The sequence below is a fragment of the Mycteria americana genome, chromosome Z (assembly GCF_035582795.1).
Source record: "Mycteria americana isolate JAX WOST 10 ecotype Jacksonville Zoo and Gardens chromosome Z, USCA_MyAme_1.0, whole genome shotgun sequence".
NCBI classification, from domain to species: domain Eukaryota; kingdom Metazoa; phylum Chordata; class Aves; order Ciconiiformes; family Ciconiidae; genus Mycteria; species Mycteria americana.
Window position 1 is genome coordinate 7367157 of NC_134396.1, and position 23986 is coordinate 7391142.

The 23986-nt window shown below is 43.2% G+C and overlaps 2 protein-coding genes across 2 annotated transcripts in view; one reads left to right on the forward strand and one right to left on the reverse strand.

Moving 5' to 3' along the window:
- The window catches only part of LIFR (LIF receptor subunit alpha), a 201632-nt gene that overhangs the window by 89926 nt on the left and 87720 nt on the right, over positions 1–23986 (reverse strand). The gene's annotated exons all lie outside the window — the stretch shown is intronic.
- The window catches only part of EGFLAM (EGF like, fibronectin type III and laminin G domains), a 76240-nt gene that overhangs the window by 26528 nt on the left and 25726 nt on the right, over positions 1–23986 (forward strand). The window contains exons 5-12 of the mRNA XM_075527023.1: positions 147–264; positions 529–664; positions 6698–6864; positions 14473–14588; positions 14833–15169; positions 17690–17790; positions 19040–19140; positions 20229–20373. Of these exons, the coding sequence (XP_075383138.1) occupies positions 147–264; positions 529–664; positions 6698–6864; positions 14473–14588; positions 14833–15169; positions 17690–17790; positions 19040–19140; positions 20229–20373 (1221 nt within the window). The remainder of the gene's footprint in view (positions 1–146; positions 265–528; positions 665–6697; positions 6865–14472; positions 14589–14832; positions 15170–17689; positions 17791–19039; positions 19141–20228; positions 20374–23986) is intronic.

Here is a 23986-nt window from a genome sequence, read left to right on the forward strand (position 1 = left end):
GTGTTTGCTGCTTCTGAGCTGGGCTGGGGACAATCCTCATGGAAAATGCCATGTACGGTCCTTGGATCCCAGCTCACAGCGCTGTCCCCGGTTACATGGAAGAGCTTTCACAATGTTCTTGTCTTGTCTTCTCTTGACTCTGGTAGGAGGTTGTTATCGGTGATCTAAAGCCAGGCACTCTGCACCGTGTTAGCGTTGGAGCATACGGCTGGGCAGGGAAAGGACGACCCAGCATGCCCAGAGACGTGACAACCTTATCCCAAGGTAACACTGCATACGTGGCTTTCTGTTGCAAAACTGGCAGGGCACACGTCTGTAACATGGCAGGTCACTCACACCTAAATCTCTGTCATGTACAGTATTGTAATATTTTACTATTACTTTTCCACAAGTATGGGGTCTTAGAGGGGCAACAGGTAAAGGGAGAAGCCTCTAAATTTGATTTCCAAGTCTGTGGGTGTTGGGTTTAAGTGTGTGTTAGCCCGTCCGCTTCTCTGATGCTGTTCCTTTGCATTTCTTCTGGTTTAGATAAGTGCATGCCCCCTGCACCGCCCTATCAGCCCCAGATCGTGGTAGTTTCTGATTCAGAAGTTACATTATCCTGGAAGCCCGGGGTGAGCGAAGGAAGTTCTCCCATCCAGTACTACACGGTGGAGTTTATCAGGTGAGTTTGCCAGTGGAGTCTGAATTTCAGTGTTTGTGCACTACAGGTTTTTTTTTTCCTAAACTGCATTATTAAACTGCATATAGATTCTTCTCATGATTTATTTACCTACTGTGTATAGTACACTTAGTTTTCCTCTTGATGTGTGTTGAATCACCATGAAAATTTAAAGACAAAACCAGAAATAATCTAATTTGTTATAAAATCACCAATAAATTGTACCTTCTGATTAGAAAGATGAAGAAAATAAGGTCTCATTTGATCTATTCCCTCTAATAAAGGCCTGGGTGAATGAAGTTTTAAGTTTCCCCTGTCATCAAATGCTGTCGAACCATGCTGAGGTAAGAGTGTGTGGCAGAGCAGTTCCCCTGAGCAGGAGTACCCTGGGCTGCTATAGGAAATAATCCGGGGGTTGCAAACTCAGTATGTTGGGCGGTTTTCCCTGACAAAAGTCTTTTGGGTCTTGAGCTTGCAGGACTCAGACTTGGTTTGTTATCCTGATGGTATTCAAGTCCACATGAAATGTTGGCCTTTCTGTTTCCATTTTTTTGTGGGAGGTGGGGTGTTGGTGTTTTCTTTTTTTTCTTCCTTTATGATGAAGTCTCTAAAATGTGCAGTAATAGAACTGAACTTTGAAAAGCTGCCAATCAAGTTGCTTTTATAAGACGCGTATGGAGGGTCAGGAGGAGGTGGTTGTATCTGCATGCGCAAACAACTATTTATACCTGACTGTTCATACTTGTGTAAGCTAATATCTGCATACAAAGCTGTTTATTTTCATGTGCTTGCCCCTATGTTTACCCTTACAGTGAATGCAAAATTCAGCCTTTGGAAGTTTAATCCTTTGAGTGAATACTTGATGACAGGTTTTAGTTGAGGTTCCTGGATAAGAAGAGAGAATTGCTTCTTTAACTACTCTGAGCTGTAAAGGTCAAAGAATTGTTCTTCAGAAAAACACATTCATTTTGAAAAAAGAATTGTTGTTGTTAAAACAGACAGAAAGAACTATTGGTTTTCAGTGCTCGAAGTATGGTTACAATCTAGAAGATACTGATATAATGAAAAGAATTCCCAAGCTGAAAGCCTGCTTGTGAACTTAGGTTGCACTTTGTGCTTGAATCAGAATGCCCCATATTTAGTGGGAAGCCATCCAGTGTTGATTGCACTGGGAGGCAGGACATGAGGGCTGGAGATATGTTATGGTCATCATGTAAACTCTTCTGTAGCATTACTGTGAAATTTCTCCAATATCTATTTTTCGAACACAATCATTATCTGAGCCTTTCTCTCTTCTCCCCACCTCTTCTCTCTCATTTGCTTGGTGGATGGAGAAGGGATTTTTTGGGGTTCTGATTGACCGCACTTCTGTCGCCTCTGAGCTTTTGCCGGAAAGTGGAGCCTGCAGGTTTATGTACACCTCTTCACAGCACCAGGGGCCTGCTAATGGAAGGAGTGGGCATCATCATCTCCATCTCACACATTGAAAGTACACCCTTGAATGTTTTTGTTCAGCCAGAGAGTGGAAAGCTGCCTTTGCTGTTTAAGTCAAAAGATGCAAGTAATTGAAATTTCAGTGTTTTGTTGTTTTTAGACTTTGGGAAAGAATTTCCTAACAGCACAATGTTTTGATTACACTGCTTAGTTTGAGGTTTAAGGCTAAGCTTGAAGTGTATTTGTTAATTTTGGGATTATGCTCTCTTAGACTTGGAAGCTTGATTATATATTTGGAGAAAGTTCAATGAGCCATAAGCCCTAATGGCAGTTAGAAGTAAAGATTTAACTTTAAGTTTCATTGTCTTTTGCTGCATATAGTTTTAATTACTATAAAATTTATTAACATGAGTTAAAGCTGTTAAATTAAACCAATGTAAAACCAAAACAATACAGTGCAAGTAAATTTAGAATTAAGTACTCTTATGTTAAAGAAATACAATATTATCCTGTGTTTTTGCAAAATTAATGACTTTCTTATGCAAATCTGTAATTTCTCTTGGGTGCAGCACAAACCTCTAAAAACTGTGACATTGTTTAAATTATTTCAGTCCCATTAGAACTAACTTTATGACTTCAACCCTGGAAGAACCATGCTAGGAGACTGAGATGAGGGATAAACACTCTTTTCATTTGCTCAACTGTGATATTGGGGATTAAAACCTCATGAAAATTCAATACATTAATCGTTTTTGCATACTAGAATCTAATCAGAACCAGAGCTAACCTGCAGTCTGTTTCTGCTCGGAGTCTGAATTTGGGCCTTTATTTAGGCACTTGCATGGGTTTGTCTTGGGACCTTTTGGTTTGCTGTAGGCAGTGGAGGGCTGCAGGCGGTTTCAGATGTAGGACAGGCTGGGCTAACTCGGGCTCTGCTCTGCTGTTGACTATATGAGGACGCTAAGGAGACCACAATCCCAAATTAGCTAAAAACTGAAAACCAGGAGGGTGAATGTAGGTCTCACTGCTCACTGCACAGTTCATAGGAAATGTGTAAAAGAATGCGTTAAACCCAAAATAGGTAATGGAATCTGTGGAAAATTGTAGGCTCAGTGTTAATAGTCTGTTGCTTTATGATGAGAAATATTTTATGACAAACGGCGTTCTTATGAAAGCCCCTAAAGCGAGACCCTGGACTTAAACATACTAGTTTGGGTGTTTTTCCTGAAGATACTATAAAAAATTAATTCTCAAAAATGTCTTGGATATTTTCAATCAAATACTCCAAATACTCAAATTTTTAATCTGTTGAATGCCTACCCAATCTTCTAAACTTGGAGACTAACTTATCCAAACTTTTATCGTCAGCTAGCTTCTCCAGAACCACCTGTGTTTCAGCAGCGTACCCCTTAAAAGGAGTAGGTCACTTTATTTTCATCTCCTCAGTATGTAGATGGACTCAACAGCTTTCAGTATTAATCTTGACATACAGGGGAAATTTTTCGATATCTCGGTAGTGACATGAAACTTCTGCTGCAATGAACTAGGTGGGTTCTGCTGATAAAACTGGGGACATTTATCAGTATACAGATGTTAGGATGGAGCAGATTCAGCATAGTGTTGTGGGCAGCTTTCTTGATTAGTTTGAAGCCTTCTCCCTAAAAAAAAGGTGTATCCCTGAATCCATTCCGTGTTGAACTAGCTGTCCCTGGCACTGCACTGAACTGGGCAGTCATATTTGTTTTTGTTTGCAAAGAACCTGAAACAACAGATCTGACCAGGGAGACGCCTCATAATGCCCAGAAAAAATAACTAATACTGCTTTCCTGATTAATGCATGAAACAGATATATCTACCTCAACATTTACCCCACTATTTGTGAGGGTTAAATCCTTAAAAAGGTTCTTAATGAGGAAAGAGGAGTGGAAGATGTAGAAATTAGGGAGGAAATTCTTAACAATGTTAGACAGCATTAGAGTAATATTTTAAAAAAGAGTGAGGTTAGAAAATAGTCTACTTTTCCTTTCCTCAGAGTTGAACTGGCATATTGGTTGATATATTTTGTAGAAAGTGTCCCAATAAAGCTAAATAGTAATAATTACTAAAAATACTATCCTATAGTGCGTTATTTTCTGCATTGAGTATTTTCCATAGCGAATAAGAATGTATTGTACTTGTCAACATATTTATTATTTGTAGGAATATTTAAAAAAAATTCGGTAGAGCTGAATTTGCCACTTGAGGTGAGTACAAACACGGCACAAAAGAACAACCAAAAACTGTATAAAAACTGGATTGCTAGCAGGTGCTTCACCTGTTAAATCATTTACAGGTGATTTTAAGAGGAAGTTCAAGTGAATATAAAATTGAAGTTCTCCGCATCAGAAAGATTTCCGTTCCTAAATTGAGTTAGTCCCCAGATTACAATGTAAAACAATGATCCAAATGTTTTGGGTACATTTGGGGCAGAATTATGCCCTTGGTTTATATCTGTCCAGTCCTATGGACTTTACCCAAATGTTTATTATCTTAAAACCGCTCTTTGTCACTGGCCAGATTCTTACTGCATGGCCTTTCTACGTTGGAGGTGCAGAGCTGTAACTTCAAGAGCAGAAAATGCCCGTGGAAGTTGTCTGATGTCTCCATGCACAGATACATGGAGCAGCCCTGCCAGGTCTCGACTGGAGATAGAGGGCTCTGTGCTGGTCCAGGGAATGTAGTTCTGCAGAAAGACGGGAAAAATGGCATCAAAATGAGCCCTTCTGGTGTAAAAGTTGACACAAACTGAATTTTGATACAGAAGGACCATGGAGACAGTTTTCAACAAAATGTTCCCAGCTTAGGAAACACAGGAGCTGGCTGGCTCTGGACACCGTCACCAGCTGAGTTTATTGTGTTCCTCTCCCCATCTGTTTGCCATTTTTTCATCTTGTACTGATTTGTTCACGCAGGGAATGTTCTGGAGAAGTAGCAAAGGTCAAGTGATAAATCTCCCTCTTTCCCTCTCCTTCAGCTGCAGATGCTTATACGTTTGCAGGCATTTCCTTTATTATTCACTTCTGCAGAAGGAAGTCTTGGGAGAGACAGTCAGTGAAGTCGAAGGCTAGCCTACGGTTTGTGTATCTCCTACATCTTCGCAGGGAGCAATACCTCCTTTGGGTCCCTTTCGCAGAGATGCGTGTTTCCATTCGGGCACAGACATCGGCAGGGTCTGTTGTAAAGAGACTGTGAGGCAGCTCTTGAGCTAGCAGGAATTCCTTGGACTGGAATTAGAGCCAAAAAAGATGTATACAGGAAAACTGAAAACACTACTAAGCAAGCATGTGGAAGGAAGCGATGTTAGCAGCTTTCATTTGGAAAACACTATGCGTTTTCATTTTGGCCCAGGTTCAGAGAAGAGAAACAATGAAAGGGTAGCCAAAATAAATGCTCTCCTGTCTGCCAGGAAAAGGTGGTGGAGGGTGACTTAAGATGGTCTGTTTAGCTGTCATTGCATCTTGTGCATTTGCCTGATTTTATTTTTATTTTTAGCAAGACAATGAAATATTCGCAGTCTGTGTGCCATTGCGCACGGGAGCCAGGCAGCTGCTGCTTTGTCACTGCATTGGCCCTGCTGGCACAAGGCAATGAAACCTCAGTGATCAATAAACCTTGTATTGACTGGTAAAAGAAAACATACATTAACTTTGGCATTTCCTTCCAGCTGCAAATAAACAAATACAAAATGCCTACCTTGTGCTATAATTCTCATTGGAAGACTGTTGGAGACATGTGCAGCTAGTCCTATGTAAACATTGGTAGATTCAGGGAGCACTTGAAGGTTATTTCCTGTAATAAATATCACAAGGACATCTTAGAAAAGGACACTGGAATAATTTTCTCTGAAAGTCATTTCTGTCCCTATTTTACTTTCATAGGCTTCAATTGAATATTTTGGGTGGCCTAGACTTTAACATTTTCATTTTATTTGTATTTGTTTACCTTCTCATTCCATTCTCTCTTTGATAAGAATAGACCACTTCTAGAGAGAGTAGAAATCGTGTGAAAGCATCAGAATACTCTCTCAAAGTATTTGAAGTAGCCCTCCCCTTTCTGATGTCCCTCTGCATATGAACTTAAACATTTGAAACCAAACTGCCATGTGAATGGTTGTACTGATTTCAGATGAATTATAACAGCACTTAAAGCAAGTATTTATTGGCACTTGGCTTCCAGTATGAATCAGGAGTTAACCAGGCATTTTCCAAAGGCAGAGGTTGGGAACTGCTAGTAATATACATTCACTTGAAAACTGTGAACCCAAAATCCATGAAAACAGATAAACAGAACTTGATTTGTCAAACTGTCCTCTAAACAGCCTCCTTGGCTTTATAAGCAAAATCTGAATATTAGTTTTGTGTCATTGTATAGTTTTGATATCATAGGCTTCGCAGCTTAGTAATGGTTGCGCGGTCTGGCCCCTTAAGAGTGAAGGATTTAAGTGATGATTTAGCAGGCTTATGTCTCATTTATCTTGTGTATTTCCCAGGAAAGTTTAAAGGCAATTAATTTATACAGCCAGCTTTAATTATTTATGATCTTGGCTTTTTTTTTATCCTGAAGGCCAGACCTTGACAGCAATTGGATGGTAATAAGAGAGCACATCCAGATGGAATCCATGGTTCTCAAGGGACTTCTCCCAAATACCAAGTATCAGTTTGCCGTCCGAGCATCAAACTCCTATGGATCCAGCCCCCCCAGCACACCGAGCGACATCATCCGAACGTTCAGTGAGTAGAACCACCTTTTTGTAATTAAAGCTATATAAAAATAAAGTATGTCTGTAAATAAAGTGTATCTGGCGTTGCCTGTGGAGGGCTGCTGGTGGAAAGAGTCGCTCTCCAAGCACAGGGACCCCCAGTCTGACACCTTTTGATGCTGTCCTTGGAGCTTGCAGCATCCTGTGAAAGTCAAGCCACCAGCAAAGATTTGAAAAGCTCCAGGCAGAAGTGCTCTCATGCCGTTTCTCTGCTCTGGAGGTCATTGCCAGATATTTCTGGATGGCTACTTACTGACTTTTGTGCTGGCTTCATGCAGGACTGATATGTGAATATCATGGGGAGAAATGAGAGAGAGAAGTCTATGGTTCATCTTTTGTTTTCTGTTCTTTGAAACTGAACTGTATATGTTACATTTACAATTTAAACAACTCTGAAAGACCAAAGCAAATCTATACTGTTTTCTGAGGAGTAAGGCCCTTAAACTAGTAGGCACGATCATGAAAATAATGATATAAACAAGTAAGCATCCCTTTTTGATCAGAAGCTGCATAGCAAAAATATTAGGTGAAAATGCATTCAAACATACTTGAATACTTTGCCTTTGGAAACTGCCTGTTCTGCAGAGACCTGTCAAGATGGCTCTAAAACATGGATTTTTGTCAGTAGAGCTTGGAATCAAATTCACACCTGGTGTATATAAACACTGATTTCTGGAGAGGTTCACGGGGGACATGAGCTTGACTCTCTGTGCCTGGATCAGATCTGAAAAGTGACTGTATTATGCATGTTGCACTGCTCTCTGAATAGGCTCAAAAGCTCTGCCGGTCCGTGGTAGACACGTGGCTGCCGCTGTGGCCGAGAGGTTGGTCTCCCTGCACCAAGGGGCTGGCGGTGCTGGGGGAGACCCTCATGAGCGGGCAGAGCTGCCGCAGCCTGGGGCCACGTCCCGTCTGTGATGTGCTCCAGCCCCGCACCAGGTTGCTTGTACGTAGGGCTACTTTAGCAAACTCTGGGTTCTTTGGCAAATGCAAATGTGGTTCCTTTGCCAGTCTGCTCTTAGTTTCCAGGGTGGATTTTGCAGATAGGCTTAAAACCTACATATAGCCGCTATCCATGAAAGCCTGTGTTATCTTGTGGATACCTGTCTTCATAACAACCAGCTTTTTGCAGAGCAAGGAGTGCTGTTAAAGGCAGCAAAGGATGCATGCCTTTAGAAAAAAGTTCTGTGGCTTTCTGGAAGCAGGAGCATAACTGAGTATAGCAGCTCTCACCTGGCTTTAGTGGTGGTGTCTGTGTAAGAAATTAGTTTGATGTTAACCAGATACCCAAGTACATTATGCGTTAGTAGAAAAGCTAAACTTCTGTTGTGAAAAAATTTCTTGATTAAAGCCATGCATAGCCTGAACATTTATTTTTTCCCAAAACACTAAAAAACCCCGAAGAGTGATTTAAACCATTGACAAGTTTAATCTAACAAAAAAAAATGCATGCTAAGCTTAAGGGCAACCAAGTAAAATTTACTCCTAGTTCACATTATGTATCTGCAGGTACCTTCCCCCTTCTAGTAGCCAGAAAGCCAATGGTTACCTTCTTTGGCCCAGTTAATCATTCACTTCAGTTGCTCAGGTATAGACATTTGGTGGATTTGAGGTCCCCTAGATGCTGTGATTTTCAGCTGTCAGTGCAGGAGGACATGTGCCTCCCATGCGTATCCCAGACACCTGACAGTCCTCTGGGGATGTCTCAGGTACCATAATGCATCTCAGATGGCACCAGATGCCTGAGTCTCTCGAAGTGCCAGCAGATACCTCTTAGTCACCTATGGTTGCTGGAAGGGTGTCAGACAGTTGGCATGTCTGAAAATGATGCACCTTTGCTCTTTGGGGTACGCATCATAGGAATTATTACTTTCATTATTAAAATGGTACTTCCTCCCATGTAAACAGTGAAACATGCCACAAATATTTGATGCTATTTTCTGAGTGCCTCTATATTCGTCAGAAATACCTGAAATACCTTAGGAGGCTGGCAGAAGTCCATACAATGTCTGGCTCCTTTGCATTACACTTAGTCCACATAGTGCTGGCACTAAGATCCTTAGTGTGTTTGGATTTTAAAAATGTGTGGCTTTATGCTTGTATGTCCTGTATCTTTATGCTTGTTTTGAAATAATTAGTGCTTTTCTGATGCTTATTTTAACTGAAGAACAAATTCCCAGCATTACCTCAAATGCAGTGGACCTTCAGGGTCCATGCTGCCTTGCGTAGAGTCTGTTGAAGCTGTTCTAGGGTATGCTGAAACAGAGATGAGTCCTGCAGACACTGAGTCCACGCTACTTGGGGATGTTTTCTGCTGGGGTTTATCTCATTCTCAAATGTAATTTTCTCATTTTGGTTTTAAAAGGTGGCTGGCTTTGCAGTACTCTTGACTGCATTGTTTCAGGTCAGCATAGGTAACCATTGTCTTTGCTAAAATGTTCCTCTGAAGGGTTGCTGATGGTATCACCTAATGTGACAGACCTCCCAAGGTCTGTGCAAGTAGAACATGTGTCCTTGATTATAAGCAGTAACCCCCTTACCTAGTAAAAATGTAGGCTTGGTTTATGTTACGTTGCTCCATTTTCAGGGAGGAAAGAGAGGGCAAGTTTCCCCAAGGGTTCTCATTTATTTGTGATTTCATTTCATTTTTTTTTCTAGAGGGAAATGACATAATAAATCAATTTTGTTGCCTTTCTTAATTACAGATGCAAGTTGCAGGTATTTTCACTTAAATGGTTGTCGTTTTTTTGCTATACCAAATCTTTCAATGTGTCATGGCCAATTTACTTGGAAAAAAGATTTCACTTATCAAGTTTAGGAACAACAAAATAAACTGTCCTAAAGAATCAAACAAAGTGTCATCATCTGCATCACTTAAATACCCTTCATCTCCTGGGGAAACAGATGGGGTTTGCACTGTGCCTGGAAGGTCACCAGCCTTGGGCTTTGCCAGACCAACAGAGGAAGCGTCTTCTGTTAAAAATACCCTCCTTGTCTCCACAGAAAACATGACAGAAGTGGCTGCTTAATCTGGGTACATCCCTTCCTCTGGTCCTGGCCATGACCGCCAGGCTCATACTGAGCAAGGCATTCGCACAGGTGCTTAAATATTCTGCGTGGTGCTTGAATGTGTCTGCTAAGGCTCAGGCACAGGAAAAGGGCAGTCCCTTGGGCCCAAACCGTGATGTAAATGATGTTGATGTGTCTTGGAGATAGCAAATGGAGAAGGTTTTCTACAGAACTGTTACCCACAGATCTCCAAAGACTCTACAAAGGCAGCATTCGTATTTATACAGGCAGGGACAAAAAACAAGAAACAGGCCAAGCGATATGCAGTGCCTCACTGCGCGTCACTGACAAAAATAAAACTCAGATTAAAATGTCCCTGATGCATTTTGGGTTTAGACCTGTGAGGGGTTCTGCATGAAGGCGATCAGTCTGTTCACACTGCCATTCAGTCTGCTCACGTTGCAGTGCCCGGTGGTCTACCTCCTACGCTCTCCTGTGTCTCCTGATCAGTATGCTGGTGGCCACCTAATTGGCAAAACAAAAGTTTGTGTGGCTTTCTGTTTGTTTTGAGAATGATTTCTTTGGTATAACTTAATCCCTGATTATTTGGAAAGAAGCTGTCTAAAGTTCATGACCCCCCACAGGTTTTCCAATTAATTATAAAACAGGATTATAGGACCTGGTAAAGGGTCTTAAACAGGCTTCGTCTCCTCGTACACTGGAACACTGATTTAATGAAATGTAGCACGCTTATAATCTCTGTAGTCATTGTTTTGGTATTTGCAGAGTACCACTTTGCTTAATTGTCCCTGATTTGCCACCCATCATGAAATGAGGGCTCCACCAAAGCTCTTAAGTGCTCTTAAGAGACGGGCTCACATGGGGGTTTCTCTGCAAAAAGTTGTGTTAGCTTCTCTGCTTTCTGTTATTTTGCAGTTTTGTTGCATCATGTCACATGTGGGTATCGTGTCACATCCAGTGAGCAAACACCAAATGTAAGGCAGAGCAAGGCGACTGAGAAGCCAGTGGGCTGTTAGATGGTCTCATCATTTGTGTGTATACTCACCTGTATAAATTCAGGAATAGTTAGAAGAGAGTACATCTCCATGTCTTCATTGCTCCCAGGTGTGTTATGCGTTACCAAAGCTGCTCACAGGTCAGCAGGTAGAGTAATGTAGCATGTGCTGGCTGAAACTCAGATGGAGACAGGGGGAGTGCAAGCAGAGATTTGGGGCCATATTAGAGACTTGTGGATATTAGTACACCTTCTCAAGTTATACTTTTCCTGGTGATGCCAAACTTAGGTCCTGAAGGTCTTTGAAGAAGGGCCCCAAAGCAGTCTTTTCTACCAGCCACAATAAGCCGTAACGTCTTTGCTCTCTCCAGGCTCTAAATGTTGTACAAGTTCAATAAGATGAAAGGAATCATTGTCTGGTTTAAAGTAGTGGAAACATTTCATCTCCCAAGGTCTTCTGTTGGAAAAGCATGGAACATTTTGGTCTACCAGATGAAAGAGGCACACCACCTGCTTGGGGAACTGCCTGTCTCTCCTAGGTTACCAGGTCTCATTGCATGCTGGTGGTTATTGATGTAGTTTAGTGATAACTGCACTCAAATCAGGAGAGTTACACATCTGTAAAACTGGCATGGCATTAAAATCATATCTATACATATAAGCAAGTGTGCATATCTGAATGTGAATTTGAGACCTAACATCTTCCTGTGTGTGAATATGAAGATACTTCATTCTCTGTATTGCTTCATTCCTGCCATCCTTATTGAACCTAAATCCCATTAAGTCAATAGAAAGTTTGCTTGAGAATAGAAGAAATGTGGCAGAACTTGGACTACAACAGATGTTTATTTTGTAGGTTGTGACCTCTGAATTAGAAAATGGAGTTTGTGTATCACAGCTTGTTTGAATACAGATTAGATTGTTTTCCCTGACACATGATTGTGATTTTTCCTTTCCTTTTCCCAGCTTAGCTTTATGGCTTCTGTTACTCTTAGGTAAATTATAGTTTCATCTGTTAGAAGAACTGAATTAGTTCTGAAATAGTTTCAGACACATAGTATAAAGGCAATAAGTAATATTACAGAGCTGACTTAAAAGCAACAGTATTCCAGTGAGCTGAAAATTGCTGCATCTGCTGGCAGCTGAGTTAGTGCCTCACTCTGCTTCATTCATATAATTTCTGTTAAACTGCAAGTCACATTTATAATGTTTATGTTTGAGGTTTTGCACACTGAAAGTCCTTTGTAGAAGTGCGTATCTTATAAAATCATTGTTGCCAAAGAAGGGGATTCTGATACTGTGATGGATGGAAGAGGTCAACCTTGCAGCTGGACTAGGTGATTGTTGTAGGTCCCTCCCAACCGAACTATGCTATGCTATGCTATGCTATGCTATGCTATGCTATGCTATGCTATGCTATGCTATGCTATTCTATTCTTCCTACCTGGAGTAAAATTATCCTGTGATGGTGATTAACCTGAGTGACTATACAAATGAATACTAGGAGTAAGAGGTTTTGCTCACACTTTGATAATACCTATTGTTTTCCATAATGAATGCAGGATTGGGACCAGTTCATAAATGTGTAGTCTGTTTCTCCAGTACTAATCCTTTGCCTGTGCATTCACAGCCACCAGCAGAAAGAATCTGGATGTAGTTTGTCCAGCTGGCCTCCTCTCGTTAGCAGTCATAAAGCTGAGTTCTCTGCTTAGCTCAGTTGGTAAAACTCTGTGCTGAATAATTCTGTTTAATATACAGTGAAATTGTATTATTTACAGATGATTAGGTATACATGTTAGAGTGGAAAGGTTTATACACATTCTCTCCTGGGCTAGCATGTTGTTTTGGTTGCAAATGTGTATGCCTCATTACCTCTACTCATTTGCCTCTGATTTTTCTGTATGCTGATGTAACATGTAAAGCTCATTGATAAGTAAATCCCACAGAGTGTATGGTGTGCGGCCAATTAACCAGCCAGGGCATGCGTTTGTATCTGGTGCACATATGCTTGATTTCATAACTGTCTGCCAGATTTTCTGGGTTGCAGTCATGGCAAAGGGAGAGAGAGTACAGTAAGATTTAGACGAGTGCTGTCCTGCCTGAATCAGGTCAATGAGATATTTTTCCTTTACCTCTGCACTGAGGTGGGAGATGGCTGACCCCAGTTAGACTGGCTCAAACGGCCCAGTGGCACTGTGCCCACACTGCTCTCTCTGGAAGTCTGCTAAGCCTCGTTAGCTTTCACTGACTCCATCAGCTTGTTCAGTGGTGGTAGTGAAGCTCCCACTACTATCAACTGGCATTTTCTGGCTTGTCAGGTCTCCTTTCCACAGACAGCCACTGCCCAGCAAGACTTCACATCTCTGCATGTTGCAATGTGAAGGACGTGCTAACTTATGAGAAAATATGGGCAGCTTGTGGCTGCTAAAATAAACAAGCACACATGGTCAGCCTGTACAGAGGCTTTGTAAAGCAAGGATTACCTATGCTGTTTTTAAGTGACCGCAAAATATTTTATGGAAAAGGCAAGTGGATGAAGTCTGTTGTTTTAATGGTTATCAAGTGTTTGTCTATTCTTAACCTTGCTGATATAACAAGTAATGGTAGTGATGCAGTTATGTGTATTATCTTTCTTCATGACTTCTGGTAAATTTTAATAGCTAAAAAGCATAAGCCATTTTTTAAGCAGAATTTGCTATGTAAAGTGCAGAAAAGCACAGATATTTTCTGCGAGGACCCTCTTCCCAGCCCAGAGTCCTTCACAGAGAAGTTCAGTGTGCCAGGAAGAGGCAGAAGCAGATTATCACAGAATCACAGAATCACAGAATCACAGAATCACAGAATCATATAGGTTGGAAAAGACCTTTAAGATCATCAAGTCCAACCATAAACCTAACACTGCCAAAAACCACCACTACACCATGTCTCTAAGTACCTCATAGTTTTTCATTATGCACATGAAAAACACATGGTGTTTGTGCATGTTTCTTTTTTCGAGGTGCTAAATGGTATTTTAAAAAATAGCCTAAAAATACACTTAGGATGCTAATTTCAGGAGCATCGGAGCAGTGGAGGCAGATAAAGTCCTAAGCAGAGTGTGCTAGAAAAGCCCTACCTAGATGCATCTCTTTTGCTGTTCCAGTTATTTGGTCACCAGTAGGGCAGACGTGGGACTGTGTATTTATTAAAGGGAAAAGTTTGATCTAAAAACAATACAGTTATTAAAATGTTGTCCACGCCGAAAAAGTATGGAGCCGTTCTCCTGGAAGAATGATGGGTAAAAGTGAGTTTGCAGTGGAAGAACCGAGCTTTGCCTACTTTGTTTGGGAATCAAGGTACGTGATTAACTGAAGGTGTCCACTTTGTTTTAAGTTGCATGTGTATCACTTAGACAGCGTCTCCCGTCTTCAGGCTGACACGTGCATCGTCTCTACAGGGTGAGCATTAACACCACTTCAGATTTCAGTGTGGCGAGTCAGGGGTGGTAAGATCTGAGTTGCTGTGTGTAAAGAGAAAAAAATATATGAACTGAATATGCCAGTTGTGTCTTTTTAGGCTCTGAGGAGTTAGGAAGTGGAAGCTATGGGCATCGGTATATCACAGACACAGTGACTGGTGATGATGATGGATTTGATATCGATGACTCAGACTACGACATTTACATAGAAGAGGTAAATTCCAAGATTCCACTTTGGCAGTTCTGTTTTCTTTATAGTCTCAATACTTTAAAGTGTCTGATCTTGTCAGGAACTTTAACATCTGATATTATATGCTCAGATATGATAATACGGTTGTTTATTTTTCTTCAGTGAGGATGAATTTGTTACCTCAGATGTGTATCTTGGAAGGTATTAATTTAATTTCCATGTAACATTTTAGATTTTACTGAATTTCTGTTTCTTTGTTGCCTTCCAGCTCAGACCGCTTCCCGCTATCAAGGGGGGCAACAGAAAATTTCTGGTCGAAACTAAGGTCATGCCAGGGTCTAGTTCCAGGCTCCTGTCACGGGTCCTTACAACCACTTCTGAACCTACTGCTTTCACTCCCACCACCACACAGCCTTCAGCCGCAGCGAGGACGACTACGGCTCGGGCAGCGAGGAGGGGCGGCACGTCCTCTGCAACGCGCCTCTTCGATCTCTCCTGTGACGAGGCTGTCTGTTCTGCAGACAGCTTTTGCGTCAACGACTACGACCGGGGCGGCTCGCGCTGCCACTGCAACCTGGGAAAGGGAGGAGAGACGTGTGCGGAAGGTGGGTGTCTGTGTGCCCGCCGCTGCTGGATTCTCTTTGTCTGAGGCGAGGAGCAGCTTCGCAACGCACCGACCAAAGCGCGGTTCGGGAATAGCCGGCTGGGCTTAATGGATCCCTAAGGACAGCAGCAGCATCCATGTCCCAGTTCAGACATTGGCCCCTTTGCTTCTCTTTTCTCAGCTAGGTGTGAAGAAGTTATTCTTTAATAAAGCTGAATGCAGACCCCGCGTGAAGGTGCACGGGGGAGGTTAATCCTCCTTCCCCCACCTAGGAGTGGGAGGGTGGTGGAGCCAGGTATGTTGGTAGGCTCCCAGGCCTGACCGGGTCCAGCCATGGCATCCACAGCTTCCAGCAGGGACACTCAACCCCTCTCTGTCCCTTGCCTTTTGCCTGCAGCTGAAGCCCTGAACCACCGACATTTCCAGCATGGTCCATCAGACAGTGCTGGTCCTGCATCAGGGATGTGAGACAGAGCCCCCAGTGTAAAACCACCTCCGGAAGAGGCTTTCCCCATGGTCTGCAGGGCAGAAGTGCTGGAGTGGTAGCCCCGCTGCTCGTGCCAGGCAGCCTGGGGCAAGGGAGGAACACCCCCCCCCCCAAAGCATGACCTGAAGCCTGGGTCAATGTGAGGAGGTGGTGTTGTCCCAGTCAGGACTTGCCACGTGTCCTCTCACCACTCTGCAGGGTGGCTGAGCCAGGGCAAGGGCATGCTGAGCTGAAGGAGGCCATCCTGCTTCTCCTTCTCTTGCCACCTTCCTGTCTTCTCCCTCTGCAGACCTAACCTTGCCCTTTCGCTGGGTCTGACACTGAGCTGATCACCTGGTGAGCCAGTCCAGCTCTCTTACCAGGCCATAAGCAGGCCACTTTTTTTTCCCCCTGGAGTAATTTTTCTTCTGGTTGGGTGACAAGGGGACAGATGAATGCCAGAGCTTGTGCAAAGCAAGCGTCCCGTTGCTTGTAGCGGTGCTGTCCCATCCAGCTAAGAAAGAGCTGATCTGTCCCTCTGCATGCTGATCTGATCGCCGAGGCCCTGCCACACAAGCAGACCTTCAGGGACACACGTTTCTTCTGCAGGCTTGTGTCAGACATGCGTGATGCACAGTGTCATGCATCGGGGATACAGACACTGAGGGTGTTTGATCTTCTCCTGCCGGTGCTGGAGTAAAGAGAGCTCATTCTGAAAACAATCTGTTGTGACTCAGCCACATGGAACAGCTGCAGATGTGATTTTTGGCCTTGATCAAGTATGAAGAGTCGAGGATTTATTTGAACTGAGATAACTGTATACAACTTGTAGAGTGGGTTTGTTAACGTCAGTCTAAAACCACCATTTTTCACAAGGGAGTGTGTTATTATTCCTTGGTAAGCAGTAGCATCATGTACCAATATTCCCTTGTACTGAATTTCTCCCCAGCAGCCAATATTGTTAAATAGTATATTAATCTGAATGAAAACAGACTTTCCTTTACAATCTGCATGGTGGTCTGGTCCAGTCAGTTCTGCTTGTGATCAGGGCATGAGTTAGTTGCTGTCTGCTGTGGTTGCATTCAGGTTTATAGCACCGGTTCTCTTCACCTCGGCCTAAAAAGTATGCCTCACAAACAAAAAGGCTGGGAGAGCCGTATCCAGATCCAAATATGCAAGAAAAACCCACTCAGTATTCAAAAAGCAAAGAGGAATAGGACTCCTCATCCTTCCTTCCTCATTAGACTTAGATCCACTGCAAAAAAAATAATTCAAGCCTGAAACTGTGTCTGTCCTCAGTGCTTCTTAGGAAAGTGAGCTGCAAAAGTAGGAGTATACATCTCTGATTTTCTGTGCTGAAGCCAGGATGGTCCTCGTAACGTAAGACAACAAAGGGTGAGATGCATAAGACCAGCTGACAAGAGCAATATGAAGGGCCAGTGGTGCAGCCAGGGATGGAGAGATGCCTGCAGGGACTCTCTTCTCCCCAGCAGTCCCTTTACCTTCTGCCCTGAGCTGACTTGAAGGAAGAGCTGGAAGCTGCTGGGCTCTTATGAGCCATCCAAGGATTCTGTGGATGCCGGACGCAGCAGCTATGGAGCAGCAGTGACTAATGCGGCGTGGAGTCTGGCCACATTTCCCGCATATGTTTTTATAATCCTGCAAAACAGAGAATTACTTTGTTGTCTCTGTGTTAAATGAATTCTTAAAAGGAGATAAATATGAAGTAGATGGGTTCTGTCTTCTGTAACAAGGATGAAAATCTGGAGAAAGTTCCACGGAAGCCAGCGATTAAACTGTTGAGCAGTGTTTGGCCCTCAGTATCCTGTTTCTTTCCAAGTTCACCAGGTCCTTGGGAATAAAAGAATTAGTTGTGAAAGGTGGTGGGAGGACAAGGCAATAGGTTAACTGATTGTTGACTGCTGCTGACTAATGGTTGTCTCTGGAGGAACTCTGCCTTGCATTTTCACCTGATGTTATCTAGTGCTAAATGTGTATATCGATTTTTATGTGGGGAAAACTGCTAAATAACATGCTTCTGTCTTTACTTTTCAGATATTATTATCCAGTATCCTCAGTTCTCTGGCTACTCATACATCACCTTTGAACCACTGAAAAACTCCTATCAGACATTCCAAATTAGTCTTGAATTCAGGGTAAGTTTAAGCAATTCCAAGCTCACACAGGAGCTTTAAATATTATTTGCTTATTCTGATGATGTGGACAATGGAACAATGACTTTGCTTCAGTATAGCTTATAATGTAGTTGTAGTGAACCTATACATAATCTTCATCTATAAAGATCTGGCTTCACCTTCAAATGAATGCAAATGAAGTTGGTAAACTGAGCTAAAATGTTTGCATTCATTATTGATAGGCAGTGCATGAGAGAATCCCTGCAACTAGTAATACTGGCTTTGCAGACTAGTGGCAATGTACATTGGCAAGGCTATAGCCATGTGAATGAGTACACCTGGAGTTTTTGTGAATTACAGTTTGGGAGTGGCATGCAGTATCTTTGCATATAAGAAACTGTGATCTTGTACTGAGCAAAATACTGCCCTATATCCAGAGTTCCTTTCCTGTCCTGCAGGATCTAAGTAGGCATTATTTTCCACCTCTGAAGTTTGGGACACCGGCTGCTAATACATGCAAGATACTGGACTACTTAAACTACAGGTCTGAAGCGTACATCCCATAGTGACTTGTGTTAATGCTGTCTGTGTGTTACGGACAGAGCTGGTGGTGCTGCCTGTAGGGAGGGTGGCTGAGCTCTCGGATGCACCCCTGTTCCCGTGTGAGGCAGCCTTGCCAGCCTCACAGCCTAGGTACGAGACTGTCACTAGAGCAGCAGCAGTCTGTTGCCTCACGTGGTGACCTGACACTCCTCTGGCAATTTGTCACCTTAAAATGCAGGATGGCTGCGAAAAGCCACTGTGTCAGCTGCTATGCACATATGGAGAAATCCTGCCTGCACAGGTTGTTCAGCGTGAAAACTGTCAGGCTCACTGAACATGTGAAGCAGCGTGTGTGTATTCATGTGCAGTAAGTCTGATGTGTCTACACATCACAGGCTTGCTAGGACATCCTTGCTAGACTTTGTGCTCAGAGGTCTCATATGGGACATGTCTGACAGTCTTTAATGCCTTCAGGCTTGTTTTTAAGTCTGATAGTATCACACTGTAAATAGAAGACATGTTCTTAAACCATTTAAGCATTAAGGCAATGTTGGTCTAGGTTCTTCAAATGCAGGATTCAAAATTGATCAACCAATTTCTGATTCTTCAAGTTAAAAACTCCATCTGAAAAATGCTTTTCTGGAGAAAAGTCCCCCAGTGCTGCTGGCATTTATCTGTCACTGTGAGGCTTAGACTTTGATTTGTCATGTTGATGCTGTGATTGCAGGCTGAATCAGAAGATGGTTTGCTGCTATACTGTGGAGAAAATGAACATGGTCGTGGTGATTTTATGTCACTAGCAATCATCCGACGTAGCATCCAGTTCAGGTAAAACCTCCACCCTAAATCTGATGTAAAGAGAAGGGGCCATTGCTGCCTCCTGGGACTTGCTATATGTGATGAATATCTGTCGTGTCTTTCACTTCTGCCCCATGCAGCGTACAAAATGGACAGTATTACTTCATTTAACAGTCTTCACCATTTTTTTCTCTCATCCTTCTTTAGTGTGTGGACATGTTCCCTGTTGAACTCTTTTTACTCAGACCTTGGTGTAAAGGCAAAATAAACAGTTTTCTTCAAGGCATTAGTCTGGGGCTCATTGCTATGTTATCAGAAATGCTAGTGAGCCACTGCATTTGCTAAGCTTATGCTGTATCAGGCTTAGCATAGTCACTGTTTGTGCTTCACAGCAAAAGGACCTGCAGACAACATAGCAAAATAAGGGATTTAATGCCAGCATGGGGCTTGGAACTTCATCTTATATCCCTTGTTTAGATGGGAGTTGCAGGTTTTTCAAACGAAGATGGAGGGGGTTTCTTGCAATCCCATAGATAGGAAGCATGTGAAAGAGTATCTCAAGGATCTCCTTACTTGGGAGGCTGAGTCCTTTGAAAGCAGGGAATAACAAAGCGGGTGATGTGCCTTAATTGTGTTTCTGAATGGCAGTCAGAGCAAATGGCACGTTTTGTGCACATTCAGCTCCATAAAGTCTCTTGTGGAGGTCTCCTTGTCAGTCAGTACTGAGTTTCATCTAGAATTGCAAAGTTATTAATGTAGCACTGCCTTTCACCAGGGAGCTAGAAGAATTCCCAAGAGAAATTACTGTGATAGCAGGAAATCAGATTGTAATACCCTCCATCCTGAAACAGTTTCGGCTGTTGGCAAGCTTTGCAATGCACTTGGTGTGGCCAGAGGATGCAAAATCTTCTCCATGGGAGAAAGACAGATAAGGAAGTTTGAAACTTAGAACAGAGCATATGTAGACCTGCTGTCTAATTTTCCTGTGATCTGCTACTGTGCAATGTGAAACTGAGAGGTTCTCAGGAGCGAGGGGAATATTTAGAGTATAAAAACGACTTTCACTTACTTTGTTAATGTAAGATTGCCACCTTGCCCTTTCTGTCTCATGCTCCCAGGTTCAACTGTGGCACTGGAGTTGCAGTCATAACGAGTGAAAACAAAATCAAGCTGGGGAACTGGCACAGCATCACGTTATTCAGAGACGGGATGAATGGCTGGCTAAGGTTGGACAACGATGCTCCAGTGACAGGAAAATCTCAGGTAGGTAGTCCTGCACCTGCAGCTTGACCTTGGGCTCTCTCAAGATTATAATGACGTTTTTTCTTGCCAGCAGAAGTCTGATCAGATTTAAAAGGTACATTTTTATTTATCAGTGTTGGGGCATTTAGTGAACCAGGATCAGTGTACACATTACTCTTCCACATACGTAGTCTAGAAATCACATGGATAATTATCCCAGCGCTGAATCCTATCAGTTTCCCTGTTGTCCTCCATGCTTGCTCTGCCACCCTTCTGCTACACTTCGCTAGTCTCAGATACAAGCTTGTTAAAAGTTTGCCAGGTTTTACAGCTGCTGTCCCTGACTGCTTTCTTTTTCAAGTCGTAGAGAGCTGCTTTGCTTCCTCAGCCAGAAAAATTAGATGCATATGTGTGTATGTGTGTATATTTATGTTGAATATGCATATAGCCATACAAGGTTTGTATAGAGAAGTGTAATTACATGTATACCACGGACATAGATTTAAGCACAGTAACAGAGATAGACATTCTGCCCTGACTTATAACATCAACAATTTCATATGAGGCCGCCACGATAAAATATAGTAGAGGAAGATGTCTTGACTTGCTGTCATCTGTCACCAGGCCAGAAAACAGAAGTGAAATTAAGGCACTGAAAAAAAAGGCAGTTGCAAATTGTTTCAGGTGTCTTTCCTCTTCCCTTTGATAGCCACTATTAGCATGCTATCCCTAGCCCTGAAAAAAGGTGGCTTCAGACATCTGAAAAAGAAGCAAGAAAAGCTTCTAGAGGTACGTTCGTGATAAAAGGAAAACTAGGGAAAATGTGGGCCCTCTCCGGAAGTGAACGGGAGACCTGGTTACCCAGGATATGGAGAAGGCTGAGGTACTCAATGACTTTTTTGCCTGTCTTCACCAGCAAGTGCTCAAGCCACACTGCCCAAGTCACAGAAGGCAAAGGCAGTGACTAGGAGAATGAAGAACCGCCCACTGTAGGAGAAGATCAGGTTTGAGACCATCTAAGGAACCTGAAGGTGCACAAGGCCATGGGACCTGATGAGATGCATCTGTGGGTCCTGAGAGAACTGGCGGATGAAGTTGCTAAGCCACTATCCATCATATTTGAGAAGTTGTGGCAGTCTGGTGAAGTTCCCACTGACTGGAAAAGGGGAAACATAACCCCCATTTTTAAAAAGGGAAAAAAGGAAGACCAGGGGAACTATAGGCCAGTCAGTCTCACCTCTGTGCTCGGCAAGAGCAAGGAGCAGATCCTCCTGGAAACTATGCTAAGGCACATGGAAAATAAGGAGGTGATTGGTGACAGCCAACATGGCTTTACTAAGGGCAAATCATGCCTGACAAATCTGGGGCCTTTTATGACAGAGTTACAGCATTGGTAGACTTGTGCAAAGCATTTGACACTGTCCCACGCAACATCCTTGTCTCTAAATTGGAGAGACATGGATTTGACAGATGGACCACTCGGTGGATAAGGAATTGGCTGGATGGTCAAAGAGTTACAGTCAACGGCTTGATGTCCAAGTGAAGACCAGCGACCAGTGGTGTTCCTCAGGGGTCCATACTGGGACCGGCACTGTTTAACATCTTTGTCAGCAACATGGATGGTGGGATTGAGTGCACCCTCAGCAAGTCTGCCAACAACACCAAGCTATGTGGTGCGGTCAACACGCTGGAGGGAAGGGATGCCATCCAGAGTGACCTTGACAGGCTTGAGAGGTGGGCTTGTGCGAACCTTATGAAGTCCAACAAGGCCAAGTGCAAGGTCCCACACATGGGTTGGGGCAATCCCAAGCACAAATACAGGCTGGGAAGAGGATGTATTGAGAGCAGCTCTGAGGAGTAGGACTTGGGGGGATTGGTTGATGAGAAGCTCAACATGACCCGGCAATGTGTGCTTGCAGCCCAGAAGACCAACCTTGTAGGTTGGTGCAGCCTGGGCTGCACCAAAAGCAGCGTGACCAGCAGGTCGAAGGAGGTGATTCTCCCCCTCTACTCTGCTCTGGTGAGACCCCAGCTGGGGTACTGCATTCAGCTCTGGGGCCCCCAACATAAGAAGGACATGGAGCTGTTGGATCGACTCCAGAGGAGGGCCACGAAGATGATCAGAGGGCTGGAGCACCTCTCCTATGAAGAAAGGCTGAGAGAGTTGGGGTTGTTCAGCCTGGAGAAGAGAAGGCTCCGGGGAGACCTTGTAGTGGCCTTTCAATACTTAAAGGGGGCTTATAAGAAAGCTGAAGAGGGACTTTTTACAAGGGCATGTAGTGATAGGACAAGGGGTAATGGCTTTAAACTGGAAGAGGGTAGATTTACATTAGCTATAAGGAAGAAATTCTTCACTATGAGGGTGGTGAGACATGGGAACAGGTTGCCCAGAGAAGTTGTGGATGCCCCATCCCTGGAAGTGTTCAAGGCCAGGTTGGATGGGGCTTTGAGCAACCTGATCTAGTGGAAGGTGTCCCTGCCCATGGCAGGGGGGTTGGAACTAGATGACCATCAAAGGTCCCTTCCAACCCAAACCATTCTATGATTCTATGATTGTATAATTACTTCCACGTGCAGGCACTGAAGGGAAAATAATGCTGAGCATTGAGTTCTCATCATCTGGAAATGACAGAGGAAAGGATTTCAATGACTGTCACGTGTTGCTATGTGTTACTAACGCTATGAGGCCACACAAAGGGCACATGTGAATTAGGAGAGATATGTCCAGTGAAGACTAATGCCATTGTGCAGCACTTCAGTAAGACTGCATCTGGCTACAGATAGCTATGATCACCCATAGCCAAGAAAGATGAAGTCGAAGAAGTAAAGGTGCAACAAAGGGCTAGTAGGAGGGTTATGGTCCACAGAGTCTATTACCAGAAGAGTTTGACAGTGGACACAGATTTTTCTAGCTGCAGTTATACAAGAAAAAAAAGTTATTTGCTCCAGGTGCTGCTGTCCACCAGAACTTGCTCCTCCCTAGTATTGTTACTCCAGTGAGTCCTCCTCAGCCCTTCCTAATTAGAATGGCCTGGATTAGTTTCAGCGGAGTGGTCTTTTCTGACCTGATTCATTTTGACTTGAACAGTCTTAGAGAGTGCCCACAAGAGAAGTGGAGTTTGACAGACCCAAGGAGGACAGTGGCATCAAAGGCGACAGAAGATGGCACGCAGTTGGAGTCCGGCTGGAGAACTGTATGCCCACAGCCCTGGCATATGCCCACCATGAAACCCTGTGGACATCTGAACTCTATTTAGTCATAGGCTCCACCTGAATTATTTTTCCCTGCTGAAACTGAGATCTGTTTGATGTGTTTCTGCAGTGCAGTGTGCGATGAACACCCATAGACTCAATAACCTTGGCTTATTTAGCCTGGCAAAATATAGGCTATGGGGGTACAATTTATGGTTATAAATACCAGGAAGACAGGGCAGGGGTGAGAAATCCAGAGGGCTTTTAGGCTAAAGGTCATCGCTGGCAGAAGGACATATTGGTAAAAAATGGCCATGAATGAATGTGCAAATTTTGAATGTTTTCTTCTAAAGGACAGTGAAGTTTTGAAACAGCTTTTGAGTAGGAAGCAAAAGACATACATTTTGATCAATTGATGGAAGGAATTATGACTCCATTGCCC